The sequence below is a fragment of the Parasteatoda tepidariorum genome, chromosome 3 (genome assembly GCF_043381705.1).
Source record: "Parasteatoda tepidariorum isolate YZ-2023 chromosome 3, CAS_Ptep_4.0, whole genome shotgun sequence".
NCBI lineage: Eukaryota > Metazoa > Arthropoda > Arachnida > Araneae > Theridiidae > Parasteatoda > Parasteatoda tepidariorum.
The window spans coordinates 42641549-42655819 of record NC_092206.1 but is presented as its reverse complement, the minus strand read 5'-3'; the positions used below and the strand labels follow the sequence as shown (position 1 = coordinate 42655819).

The following is a 14271-nucleotide window of genomic DNA, read 5'->3' as shown; positions in this document are numbered from 1 at the left end:
GTATAACGCGCACGAAAATTTGGATTGTACATGTGCAATATCTCGTCTTTCAAGATCGTAAATAAAAAGTATTTTTCCCTATCTTTTGCAAAAATAAAAGAACTGAATTTGACATGTATGTGAGGGTAGAATTGAAAGAGCAATAATGTGATTCTGGATGGACAAAAATGGTGTTAAATTGTGGGTAAAAAGCATCTGGCAAATCCGTCCTGGTTGCGTTAGAAAACCACAAAGCCTTTTAGAGTGGGACATGTTTAGGTCCCACCTTACAGATAATACAAAAAATTTTTTTAATTATAATACAAAAAAATTTTAATAATTGTAATTGATAGTGGAAGACGAATATAATGAACTATTTATGTAATAACGAAAATCAATGAAGTATATAGGTAAAGGTATGTTATTTCTTTAAAATAAAAGTATTTTTTTATATTTAAATTTTTTTAATCCATAATTTTTTATATTCGGCGTATACCGCTCACCCGTAGATTCCAATGTTATTTTTTGTATTAAAAGTGCGCGTTATACGCCGGAATATACGGAGCAAAAATAGAAAATAAAAATTTTAAAAAATACACCACGAAACTCAAAATGCAAGATATAAAACGAGTAACGAATTCAAATGTACTCTCACTTGAAAGCAGCTTTCAGAAATAATTTAAACCTTTGCTGTTGTATTAAGTTTACACACTGGTGTCACGTTGGTCGGAATTAATTTTCATACAATATGCAAGATTTTGTAGGAAGAATAAAATTTATTAATTCTTTTTCAAATTTCAGATATAGGTAATACAGTGTTTTAATTTTATGTAAAAATTATATTTTATTGCTCTCTATTGTGGAGTATCTCTCAAAGCAGTCTCCAATATGAAGCTCTGGTTTTCGAGAACATGTGTCGCAAAAAATAGTTAGTTTGACGTTTTTCGCCCTTACTTATTCAGTTTGAACATACAGAACAATCTTTACTCTTTACATCAGTGCCGCAATATACGTAGTTAGTCATTAAGCTGTGTCTAACATCTTTGCTGTGGTGTCTAAAAGCGGGCATACGACTGGAACGGTAAAAAAGCGTTTGTGGCTGAGAGTAGACATACGATTGCAAAGGGTTAAACTATTTCCATAACAAATTTATATTTATAATAATTATAAATTATTTAGATTACAAAATTTAAAAATATAAGCGTAAATAGAGGATGATGGAATGATTTGATGGTGCGTTCTTGCTAAAGTACAGAAACGAGTTTGATTTCTGAGTTACCTTAGATTGGCCCGAATCTGGATGTGCGTAAGGAAATAATATTATACTGAATTATTCAAATTTCATATATCTCGCGCACATCACAGTACCGACATAAGATATCCTCAGAGCTAGACGAATTGTAGGAAGAGACCCCCTTTTAGTTAGATTTACTATGGTCGGTTTGCGTGGTTTTCTTCTCCATGTAACGAAATAGCTACAATAGTCCCATCAAAAAGTTCAACAAAAAGGCAAATTTATCCTTATACTTGATCCAAGAAATCTCTTGTCTTCTCGATTAGGTTCAAAATTACAAGGCCATGGCGTTAAATATTGATAGTCGTTTAATCATAATTCGGATCGGCTGTTCAATGACGGTTATAATATGTATAAAATGCAATTATTAAGATTTAATTTTTTCATTCCTTAAAATGATATAAGAAATTGTAAACCTAATAGTTCAAAGTATTTTCGATTAATATTAAATAAAGTAAGAAAAAATACTAAAAAATATTATAAATTATTTCTACCTTGAAATTACCTTTGTATGAACGAATTTTATAATTGTGAGCAAGAATTTTTCTGACCACGTAAAATGTTCTCGCATTTTAAAACATGTAAAAAGTAAAGTTAACATTATGCGTTCAAAACTTTAGACAAAACTCTCCAGACAAAACTATTAGAAAAATATTTCCCAGATTACGGATATTCTCAATATTTGGAGGTCAGAAATCCTAATCTCTCAAAAAGTGGTAATCAGAGAAATTGCGGTTTTCTGTCTTATTTCGTAGCTTAAAATATCCTCTACTCTACTTATTAGCAAATTTGAGGTCACCCTTTCGAACTAGAATGTTCGATCATAGATAAAAAGTTACTTAGAGTGTTTCTTTTTTTTGCGCACTGTACATAGTAAAAAAAAAAATCATGTAAAATTATCGGCGCTTAATGTTTTTACCGTAAATGACGATTTTCCTACTATGACGTCACTTATAGATATCCAATAACTAATTTTAGGAAGTAATCTTACAGTTGACTTCATAGTAATGCCTTTATTTATTCAACAACTGTCATTCTTATACCGGTAAATCTTAAAGAAATTGATAAAATTAGACAATTTAAAGTCCCTTTAATTCTTATTATTAAATTAGCTATCTGTTTACTTTTTCAAGAATTAAACTTTGTTAAGTTTGAACTGTAATGAATAATATTGCATGTATAATATTGTGCATAAACTGTATAAAATACAATGCAAAACGAACTATATCCATTTTTAAATTCAGACCAAAAATTATTGCATAATACTTAAATGTTTCATCAAAATTAATTTAATTTTCTTCCCATTTTATGTCAAGTAATTTAATAAATTAATTGCAATATCCATCTGCTATCATACTATCATATTATTTCATTAATATCATTATATCATATAACACAATTGTTTAATAATAATGTTAATCATAATATAATAATATTTTATCATTATAGTTAGACAGTCTTTGGTCACAATCACAATATTCTAATGATAGAAAATTATAGTACTTATATATTTGCTTTTCTATTCAAACTAAGAATATCGTTATTTAATATAACACAACTCTATTTGACGAATAGGGCTGTTTATGGACTAAGAAGATTTATTAAATCTAGATTTCTTTCCAGAAAAACAAAGTTCTTAATCTACAAAACTCTTGTCCGGCCAGTCTTGACATGCGCTTCTGAAGCTTGGGCAATGACAAAATTGGAGGAAAATTGTATCGCAATATTTGAGAGAAAGATTTTGCGGGGTATACTTGGTGGTGTAAATGAAAACAATAACTGGAGAAGGAGATTTAACTTTGAACTGTACAAGATTTATAAAAAACCTGATATTATTAAATACATAAAAATAAATAGAATGAATTGGATCACCCACGTGATTCGAATGAGTAACGACAAAACAATAAAAAATATACTGCTTTTTAGACCAACTGGAAAAAGAAAGCGGTTAAGGCCACGGTTGAGATGGGCTGACTCAGTGGAGTCATATTTTCTCCCAATTAATGAAAAAAAATTGGAGATCAAAGATAAATCGGAAGTCGTCATGGAGAAATCTTCAGAGGAAGGCATTGGCTCACACTGGGCTGTCTGGCCAACTATGATGATGAATACATAATTGTTTAATAATAACGTTTATCATATTATAATAATATTGTATCATTATGTTTAAACAGTCTTCAGTCAAAATCAGAATATTCTTATGATCGAAATTTATTTATAAACTTGCTTTTTTATTAAAAAACAAATAATAATTTTAACTTAAAACGTAAGTTGAGATTTTAGATATTTCTATTTGAAATTTGAATCGATGATTTTTTAAAAAAAGTCGATATCGCAGTTAAATACAATATGCATCAACATTAACATTGTAAGCGTAGTAATTGTTCATTAGCATTCTGCCCATATTCCGGAAACTGTCAAGAATATTAAAATCAACCTTACTTTTTAACACATGAATGAGTAAAGATTGAAAGCAAACAGTTTTACGCATACATACATTATGAATGCTCACTTAGGCGAATTAATGTTGACGATTAATGGAAATTTCTAACGTTTGGTCATTTGTCAGAAACTTCAGAGAATAACTCGATTATTCTTAGTTTCAAGTATTCCAAAATATATTTTGCGTGCAATATATCAAATTGATGTTAACAAAGAATAATAATTCATTATTTGTTTCGGAATTTTTTACTGGAGTAACAATGATTAATCATGTATTGCTAAGAATCATAATTATTTTTAATACTTAGGAATTCCTGTTTTTTGTTACTTTTTAAAATATGTATAGATAAAAAAAACCAAATCTGATAAAGTTTTCATTTAGATAATATATGATGTTTAGGTATTGCATAAAATTAGCATATTTAATTTTTGCTAAATAAAATAAGCCAAGAAATGATAAATTTATGCTTATAATTTTTTAAAATGTTGCTTTTAAAATGCTTCCTTCAGAAATGTACTTTTAGTTATGAAAATGCATTTTCTTTATGGTTCATCAATTAAAAAAAAGTTCACAAATTATGAATACATGTATTTTGAGCAATGTGTTTCTCTTTTTAAATTGCTTAAAATTAATACTGAGGATGAAGTAGATATTTCAAGGTGATGTTCTGTATTTTCTAACATATAAAACCAAATATTTCTTAGAAAAAAGTAGAATTTTTAATATTGAAGAATCAGCTCATTTTAGTAGTGTTTGTAAACATAGTTATAAATCGACTATTTTCTTAAACACCTTAAAAGCCATCTTCTTTTTTGATGCATCAGAACCAACATCTAAACCGTTTATTCTTTCGTTTGTGGATACTCAATCGTTTTAGACCCTCTAAGACAGTTAGGTAGCATTTTGAGAGTTCGTAGTCATTTACCAATTTAGGTCCAAAAAGGTTTTCCTGTTAGCTTTGATGTGATTTTTGCTGCAATGTTCACGTAGTATTTTTAGTGAATTTGGTCATTTTTTTGCATAAAAATGACAATGCTTAAAGTCACAGCTAGTTGATTAGATTTTCTTAAGAAAGAAGATTTTAACTACTTAGTTTTGCTAATCTATTTATATTCACGAATAATTATGTTAACAAATAATATCAAAGTAACTATTTTGTCTGTGAAATACATTAAATCTTTAAAAACGTTAGTTTTGATTTCAATAGTGATCTACACAGTTAAGATAAAAAGGATAAAAGTGAAATTATTAACAAAGACAATTAAAAAAAATTCGCGGTATTTATTGCGCATAAATTTAAAGTATGTAAAACTCATAAAATGAGTTTAAAATGTTGAAAAAAAAGGAAAAATACGTAAGAAAAATGTTCAAAGTGAGGAAAAAAATATTTTTTAAAAAAGTATTCAAAAAGTTAAAAAAACAACAAACAATCACGGAAGCAAAATAAGGAAAAGATATAATCTCGCAATCAGCTCACACAATTATATCCAAAAAAGTGCTTTCTTATATTGAATTCCTAATTTTGTTTTGGCTATATAAATACAATATTAGAAAGCACTTTTTTTCGCATGTAATCGTGCGAGCTGATGACGAGATTATGTATTTTTCTTATTTTCTTAAAATTTTTCGAATGTTTTCTTTTTTAATTTTTACTTTCTTTTTAAAAATTCCTTACAACTTCTTAATGCTTTCCCAATATTTTTAACTTATATATATANACTTACATATATATATATATATATATATCCTTTAATAATAATTGTCCAGGTTCAATAATACTAATTTTATTCATTATAATTCTTTGAAAAAGGATTATTGGTAGAGTTGTTAAGTTTCTTAAGAAAGCGAAAGCGTTGTTGGCATTTATGAAAGAAGAAACATTTAATGAATGAATATTAGACTTAGCGTCATACATGTTGTATTTTAATAGCATAATTATTGTTTGTTCTAGCGCATTTTCAATTGCAGATCATATACTTTAATTTAAACTAATTATTTATTAAAGACTGAAAAATTTTACTTTTTAAAGAAAAAGTAGTTTTAAAAATTTTAATAATTGATTTAAATATATAAGACTTTAAGCTAGAATACTTTTCAAATGTGGTTCATTTAGAAATGAGCGGAGCAAGTAAATCTGAAAGAAAACTAGATATATAAAATTACGTAGAATTGGAGGGACAGCGAACATGGCATCAGCATGGGGAGCATCAACTAACAGGGGTGGAACCCACTAGCCTTTTAAATGGAATTTTTATTTTATATATTTCTCTAGAGAAAGATGTAATCATTTATGATTTGTTTTACAACTATCTTTCAAAAATATTTACTTTGTTGTTCTTCTTCTACATTAATACCCCACTATTCATAATCAATTCCACTCCTATTTGCACATTTTTGGAAATAAAATTTTCCTGATTGAGTAATTTATTGATATTCAGTAAAATAAATTTATTATCCCCACAGAGTAATATATCACCACATCCGCAAACATTAAATGCAAAACCATGGAAACTTCTACGATTTACAATTGCATTTAACGCATACGATTTCTAAATTTAAGTTAAGTGGTGAATAATTTAGGATTTTACGACACAATGCCTCCCGACTAAAAGCAAGTTATTTTAAACACCACATAAACGTTAAACTATCATTTATATAATTATGAGCGATTTATGACAGTGAATGCCTCATTCAGTCACTCCTTCATCTGAGACGTAAAACAATTATTCATTTTTATTCCTCTTGTAATTGCGATAGGTACCTTATTGCAAAGAGCAATATAGAAAATCCTTGCGTTCGGATGAGATTGGGTAGTAAGAAAAATGGAATTATCTTTTACCATACGTAATTATCTTTTCAAAATAATGTATTAACGAGGTTTATTACTAAGGAAATCCAAGTTTTCAGAAAAAAAGCATATGCTTGCTTACGCAGTAATGAAAGAAACATAATTCAATTGCAGGTAATTGCTGCAGTGAAAATATTTCCCCATTACTATAAATTACTTTGCGCAGTAGAATGGTTTGCTTTTTCTTGTAAACATTCTCAATGAATAATTGGTCATACGTAAGCAATCTGTTTTATTTTTGGACGAAAAACTACGTTACGGTATGCTATTGATTAGAAAAGGCTTTTATTTAAAGCATATGGTATATCTTTCGTTTTTCATTCGATAAAATTGGAAATAAATGTGTTACATTTACAGGGTGGTCGCATCCGGGAAAAATTAAGAAAGTGGTGGATTGATTTATATTACATAAACGAATTGCATTTACTTGTTACTATTAACCAAAATACATTTGTAAATAAAAGGAACGATATCTAGTTGTTAAAACTGTCTAACTTAAATCCTAAAATGAAAGTAAAATTTTGTAATTTACCTTAAAAAAAATTATAATTTTCATACTTTTAATTTTTTTCCGGTTGTGAATACTTTGATTAAAGTATTATTTCATGAAATCATAATGAGTTTCATTTTTAATTTACAATAAACAAAATATGTGCAACATAAGAATAATTAAAAATGTTCCAAACATTCATTTCTTTAGAAAATTTCTTAAATATTCTAAATTGCATACATTAATATTTTTTACAGATGTTAGAGAATAGGCATTTTTAATTTATGACATTTTAATGTTCATTCATAAGTATTCATAAATGTAATTTTTAAATAATACGAATCAAGCCAATTTTACTTCAAAAATATATTTGAAATAAAAAATGCCATAAAAAGAAATCGCACTTATACACGCATAAATCATTAACTGCTTGGTAGTAAACATTTTAAAATAACTACAATCAAATTTAAAAAAATGAGTTACATTATTTACTATATGTTTTTGCAGTTAAACTCTATTCTTTCTTACCAAACATTGAAAGAATTGATTGATTAAAATGCATGCATTTTTGATTGTGTGAAAAATGTTTTCTATGAGCAAAACGTGGTTTTATTCGACATAGAATTCTTCAGGTTTTCTTCCTTTTTTTTAAAGTTTAGAATTTGATACAAAGACCTATGTTTTAGAACAAAAAACAGATAATAATTATCAAAAGCTCTTTAAGTTCATTTTTAATGATACTTAATTTATATTTTAAATAACTAAATCATGATTATTAGTGAATTTATGCTACGTTTTCATAATATAAAATAGTCTCTAGCAAATAGTTATATTATGTGTTTTTCGTTATTACCAAAACGTTTCCTTGGTAAAAACATACTAAAAAATCTCGATGGAATAAAATGTTCAGGAAAGTCATTTTGAAAGGGAAAGAAGAACTGCAAACTAAAATTGATAAACTGAACATCAATAAAAGCATCAACTTCTTATGAGATATTTATAAATTCTACTGCCAATTAAAATATACAAAAATGTCTGGACATAATTATCATTAATATGTCTGCAGTCATACAAAATTTATTCAAAGTTGTTGTTGGGGAAACTACTTGTTATAACTCAATTTTATTTAATAATTTCATTTACCAATTTTGTTGAATTGTATTTTTTTTTAGTTTCTAATCCTTAAGCAATTTTTTCTTGTTATGAAAATTACACGTGATTAAGCGTATTACAGTATACACACCTGATTTAACTTCTTACGATCAATATAAAATTATAGTAAAATGAATTCATTCCCGTTTATTTTATTTATTATATATTTATAGTATATAATTTATACCTTACTAACCGTATAATGGAAACAATTACATTTTAGAAACAAGAAAAAATTCTATTTCAATTTATTGCAATTTTATTTGTAATTTAAGTAGTTTATATCATGTAACTCTTTAAAAATTTTATTTCTTGCATGTTACAAATAAATTACAATTCATTTATTACTCTATAATTTCAATAAAAACCATAATAATTTATGTTTTGTCATTGAACAATTTTAATTGTGCCACAAAAAATTCAGATATCGTTTTCACCAATGATACTCTTGCCTAAATAAATTGGAAAATTTCCTTTTTTATGATGTTTAAATTGATGAAATTATGTAATTCAACTGAATAAATGGAATACATTCGGATTCACTGTCAGCAATACTTTTATATAACAAAATTGATTTTCTAAAAGTGTTGATGATATTTCTTTTATAAATAATATAGGATTCAAAACAATGCATGATATGTTTTAGATATTACAATTAAAAAACAATCAAGTGGCATTAGATTATGTTAAAATAATATTATCCTCTCCTTTATTAGATGTACATAAAATGTAAATCAACTAATCATTAAAGATTTGATAAAATCTATTTAATTTAAAATGTATCCTGTAAAATTTAAAAATCTGAAAATAATAGTTAAAATGAAAATAATAGTTAAAATAAAAGAATATATGCATTTAAAATTGCAGGATCTGTAAGCAGAATTAAATAGCATGGAAAAAATTATTTTATGTTTATTAAACATATTTTTTTAAATATAGCGTAATTTTTTATATAGTTTTAGTATATAGATATAAGTATTTTGTATATAATTTTAAGTATATTAATACTGTATTTTTGTACATCAAATAAGAAGAACGTAATATTCAAATCAAAATCATTAGATAACTCTCAAATTTTTTTTTTAAATTAACTAATTTATCCCCCTTTATTATTATTATTTTTTTTAATATTTCTCTTCGCACTTTCAATCAGATAGTGTCGCTTAAAATTCTTCAGATCAAGATGAGATATACCGTCTTTGCTTTTTATATTCTGTAAATTAAGCAATATATATATTTAGGATCATTATTGTCTTACAATGATGAATTTTTGGATCCCTAAGATATTCGCTATTATAAACTTTTGGAACACTTTTAAATGCTCTGTTCTATCTGCAGGGTTAGCTGGTAACATTTTCATCTAGATGGTCATGAATTAAAGCTATTAATGATTGTAAAGAGTATAAATAAATATTTTAGTTTTGATTATGAAAAAAATTATATATTGTGACAAAATAAAAATTTGCTTTTTTTCCATTGAGTGAGCTCTGAGAAAAGTATGGTCAGAACTATTAGATATGGCAAATTTTATCATGTACCTAGCTCTATGGGAATACCAAAAACCTCACCAATTTTTACCGAAGCGCCTTGGTAAGGATATTGGTAAAATTAACAATCAAAAGCAGGTCATAAAAACCATTTATTCTATTGGATTTACTTTTCAGTTTTATAAGTTTTAATAACGTGCAGAAATAAGAACTGTTATTTTAAAAACCAGAATTTCCGGTAAACCGTAACCATAGGAATGAAATAATTACCAAACTAATTATATGAATACCGTATATATTGTTTTTAATTACCACATTTATGTTGTTTTTTTATTTATTGTTTTTTTTACAAGTAATATCATTAACATAGAATACGATAATTTCACCAGAATTTTTTATCCGTACAAAACGTTAAGAACAAATTTATATGTTAAGAACGCTTCTATCTGTAATACTTCTTGGTAACACTTTAATCTGAAAGGTCACGAAAGGAAATTTATTATCATATCTGAAGGGTATGAGTAAACATGTCAGTTTTAATGATAAAAACAAAGAAAAAGTGTGTCGCAAGAAAAATATGTTCTTTTTTTAATTGAGTGTGAAATGAATGGGAAATTCAGATAACCGCAAAAAAGAAGAAATATCGCTAAGACTTTCTAATTTCATTTCATTATGTTCTTGAAACATTTCCTTGCTATTCTTCTATCCTTTTATTTCAATATTTGCACTTTTATAGTACTGTTGTGATTTAATGGAAGAATTTACCCCGACCCGCCCTTATTTAGGGCATACGGGTAAATGTTTATTAAAATCAAAAAAAAATATCCAGAGAACAGTAGAAACATAAATTACATAAAATACACATCAGACATGGCAACAGCCCATGAACATGGCGGGCGTAGAACAGCTAAAATCATGTAAGGTGATAAACATTAAAACAGCAATATATTAAAAGTGTCAATTAAAAGAATAATTTAAAAGAGCAATTTAAAAGATAAACGTGCAAAAATTACAAGAGAACAATATTGTAAAACAATTAAAAGCATTACTATTAAAACCAATTAAATAGTACAAAAGTAAATAACAATAAAATTGGAGCAAGTAAAAGAAGAATAGTTTATAAAAGACATAGTAAAAAAAATGAGACACCCAAGCTGGAAGGAACAAGTTCCGAGACATTAAAGACCGTCCCCCAATACATCCTCTAAAGTTTGTTTAATAATCTTTTTTATGATATTTCTACAAGTCAGGTTAGCATAGCATTGATGTTGGCCAATATTATTAAAGTTATTGCCCCGGATTGTCTGGAATTGAGAACAATTTATTAACAAGTGATCAATAGATTGATATTCACCACAGTAATTGCATTCTGGAGTTTTGTGGAATAATTTATATTGGTGTTCTCCAAACACTCCGTGGCCTGTTAAAAATTGATTGAGATAGAAGTTTGCTTGTAGTCTATTTAATTTCGGGTCTTTAAAAAATTTGAATGTCTGTCTCCCTTTCTCGGAACTCCGCCATTCCAGCCCCCAGCGCTTCATGCTATATAATTTAACCTGAGTTTTAATTTGGGCGATGGAGCTTGGGACCTCAAGGGCAACCCGGCAGAGATCGGTGGCTTTCTTAGCTGCTCGATCCGCCTCCTCGTTGCCTTGAGTACCTATATGAGCTTTAACCCAATTGCAGAGTATATTGGATCGCCATAATTGTTTAGTGTTTTCAACAATTTTTGAGCTTGATACTGGGTTTTGTAAGGCTTGCAACGAGGAAAGCGAATCAGTATAGATAGTGGCGTCTGGATATTCTTTTTTAGAGAGCCAGAGAAAAGCATTATTAATTGCCACCAATTCTGCCATGTAAACACTACTATTGTTTGAGATCCTGGTGGAGGTTGCCTCGATTAAAGTACCGTGCATTTTAGTAACAATGCCGAAGCCAGTTCTATATTCTGTGGTATCAGTAGCGGAGTCGGCAACCTCCATCCTTGATCCATCAGTAAAAATTTCAAGGCCGCTGTTTGTTGGGAGTGATCTACCGTAGGGAACGGAAATAAGTTTTGATGGGTGAATCCTAGTTGGTGGATCATCCATATGTGCTGTGAGGAGAATCTGCTGCATCTCTGAGTCAAAGTCGTTAAGTCTCCAATTCCACTTAAGTCTTTTAATGCAAGTGTCCTCCAAAATCTTAAGATGGATAGGTTTCACCCCCGCCAGTATCTGGAGGGCCTCCGTGCTGGTTGTAGAATAGGCCTTAGTGATGTTAATGAGTGAGATTCTCTGTATGGATTTAAGTTTTTCGTTGATTTTAACAGTATTGTGGTACCAGACACTGGCGGCGTATAAAATGATTCGCTCCGTAGCCCGCAGGTAGATCAACTTAAGGATAGAGGGTTTTAGGCCCCAAGTTGCCCTGGCCACCCTTTTAATTAAGTTATTAAAGTTGCTGACTCTCTCTTTGACCTGGTTTAGATGTGAGATCCAGGTCAAACCTGGGTCGAGTACAACACCGAGATATTTAAGTTCTTGTACTTTTTTAACTGAATATTTATGATTTGGACTCATTTTAATAATTGGTTGTCTGCCAATTCTTTTTCTATTTTTTGGAAAAGTTATGCATTTCGTTTTGGTATCGCTAAATTTAAGATTATTACTCTCTGCCTTAGATACTCTCTGCCTTTAAGATTATTACTCACTGTTGTGATTATATTAGCTCAGTTTTTAAACTCTTAAAAATACACATGCATTTTCTAGTTAGGTATGGGTACGCGGGGTGCAGTAAAATTTAGCATACATTTCATTCCATAAGTACTAAAGCTTGTTTAAAAGCTGAAATTTAACAGAAAAAAAAAGCTGCTATGAAAACAAATTTTTTTATTGTAATTTAATGTACGATTTATGATTTATAAGACATTAAAGTTTCTTAGTCATAAAGAAAAACCAACACTAAATTGATTCGAAAATAAATTTCAGTTCCATCATCATTTTCTTCAAACTAAATGAAGAAAAACGGGAAAATAAAGTTTGTCTTTTTTTTTATTTTCCAGTACCGATGCGAGAATTTCAAGCAGTCGCAGGGGAAGAAGCACGCCTTCCTTGCAACATTGCAATCCCAAAGGAACCAGAAATAATATCCCTCATATTGTGGTATCGGGAGACGTCCAAGTCTCCAATTTATACTTTGGATTTTCGGAAAGGTCTCCCTGATGACCCAAAACATTTTCCTGGAAAAACGCTGACCGGTAGAGCTCACTTTGATACTGCAGAATACCCTCCCACCCTCAAAATAAAACCTACTCACGTGGACGACGAAGGGGTGTACAAGTGCCGACTAGAATATAAAAGATCTAGAATTGTAACAAGATTTTTAAAGCTCATCGTTATAGGTAAGCTTCGAGATTTAATTTGCTCCATATTTTTTCTAAAAATGGTTTTCACTAAAGCTGTGTTCAAAACCCAAAACAAAGAAAACTCATACTCATTTTGAAATTATATACTTATAGTGTTATATTTGATTTTAAATGTTATTTTACTTGTTTTTGTGAGTTTTTCTTCAGATTTGAGTTTTAAAAGTATTTTTTTTTTAATTTCATGAAGCATTAAAAATAGAATTTTACACATCACAAGTTTTATTACAAAAGTAAATTTATTATGTATTTTGTATCCAGAATTAAATATCCGACCGAATTCTGATTTTATAATATCGGACAGAATTCTGAACTCCAGAAGAAACGAAAACTTTTGAATCATTCATTGGAACAAATTAGAAGTACTTATTTAAGTAGTGTTTAGCTAATTTTTAATTAAAATGTAAAAGGGTATATGGATTTACTTTAATAAAAGATTACACCGTATATTTCTTTAAAATTATTACTATACTTATAATTCTAATTTTGTTTAATGGATTATTTTCTTGCAGCTTATTTAGTTAGAACAATTTAACCAGAATTAAATTCTAGTATGGTTAATACGCTTTTCAAATAATATTTAAATAATGGTATTTAATTTCAACATATATAGAAAAATTCACAATTCACTATATACAGTTATATGATATATAAGAAAAATATAAATCCAATACATATAAGAAATAGAAAAAAAAGTTAAAAATATTCTAAGACCACTTAAAGTGTTTTTTGTTGCGCGTTAAAATTATAAATCATTCTGGTTTAATTACTAAATCAGTATGTTGAATTCCAAAATTCATGTATATTTTCAGCTCAAAATCAAAAATTTTAAAATAATCAGTTCCTTAAAAGTAAAACTTCAGAAATAGTGACTGTTTTTTTTCTGATAAGAATAGAATAAAAATTTATGAGTCGAGGATGCAAATTAAAAAACTCTTCGATTCTTTAACTCAGCAGATTAAAAAACTTTAATATGTCACATTTGGAGAGTTTTTATTATCCAACAAATAAATTATCCTCAAGAGTGGGTTTGAAACTCTAACTGTTAACAGCAGACACTTCTCCCCATGCCTGTTACGATCATTTAAAGTTACATAGTAAACATATTCATAAATCATCAGTAAAATGTATCATACAAAAATTTTTCAGCATATAAACCGAAATTGTCGAAATTT

The 14271-nt window shown here is 28.1% G+C and overlaps 1 protein-coding gene across 1 annotated transcript in view; it reads left to right on the top strand.

Moving 5' to 3' along the window:
• LOC107442246 (kin of IRRE-like protein 3) overlaps positions 1 to 14271 on the top strand; it is a 97976-nt gene that overhangs the window by 46007 nt on the left and 37698 nt on the right. The window contains exon 2 of the mRNA XM_016055761.3: positions 12737 to 13075. Within this exon, the coding sequence (XP_015911247.1) occupies positions 12737 to 13075 (339 nt within the window). The remainder of the gene's footprint in view (positions 1 to 12736; positions 13076 to 14271) is intronic.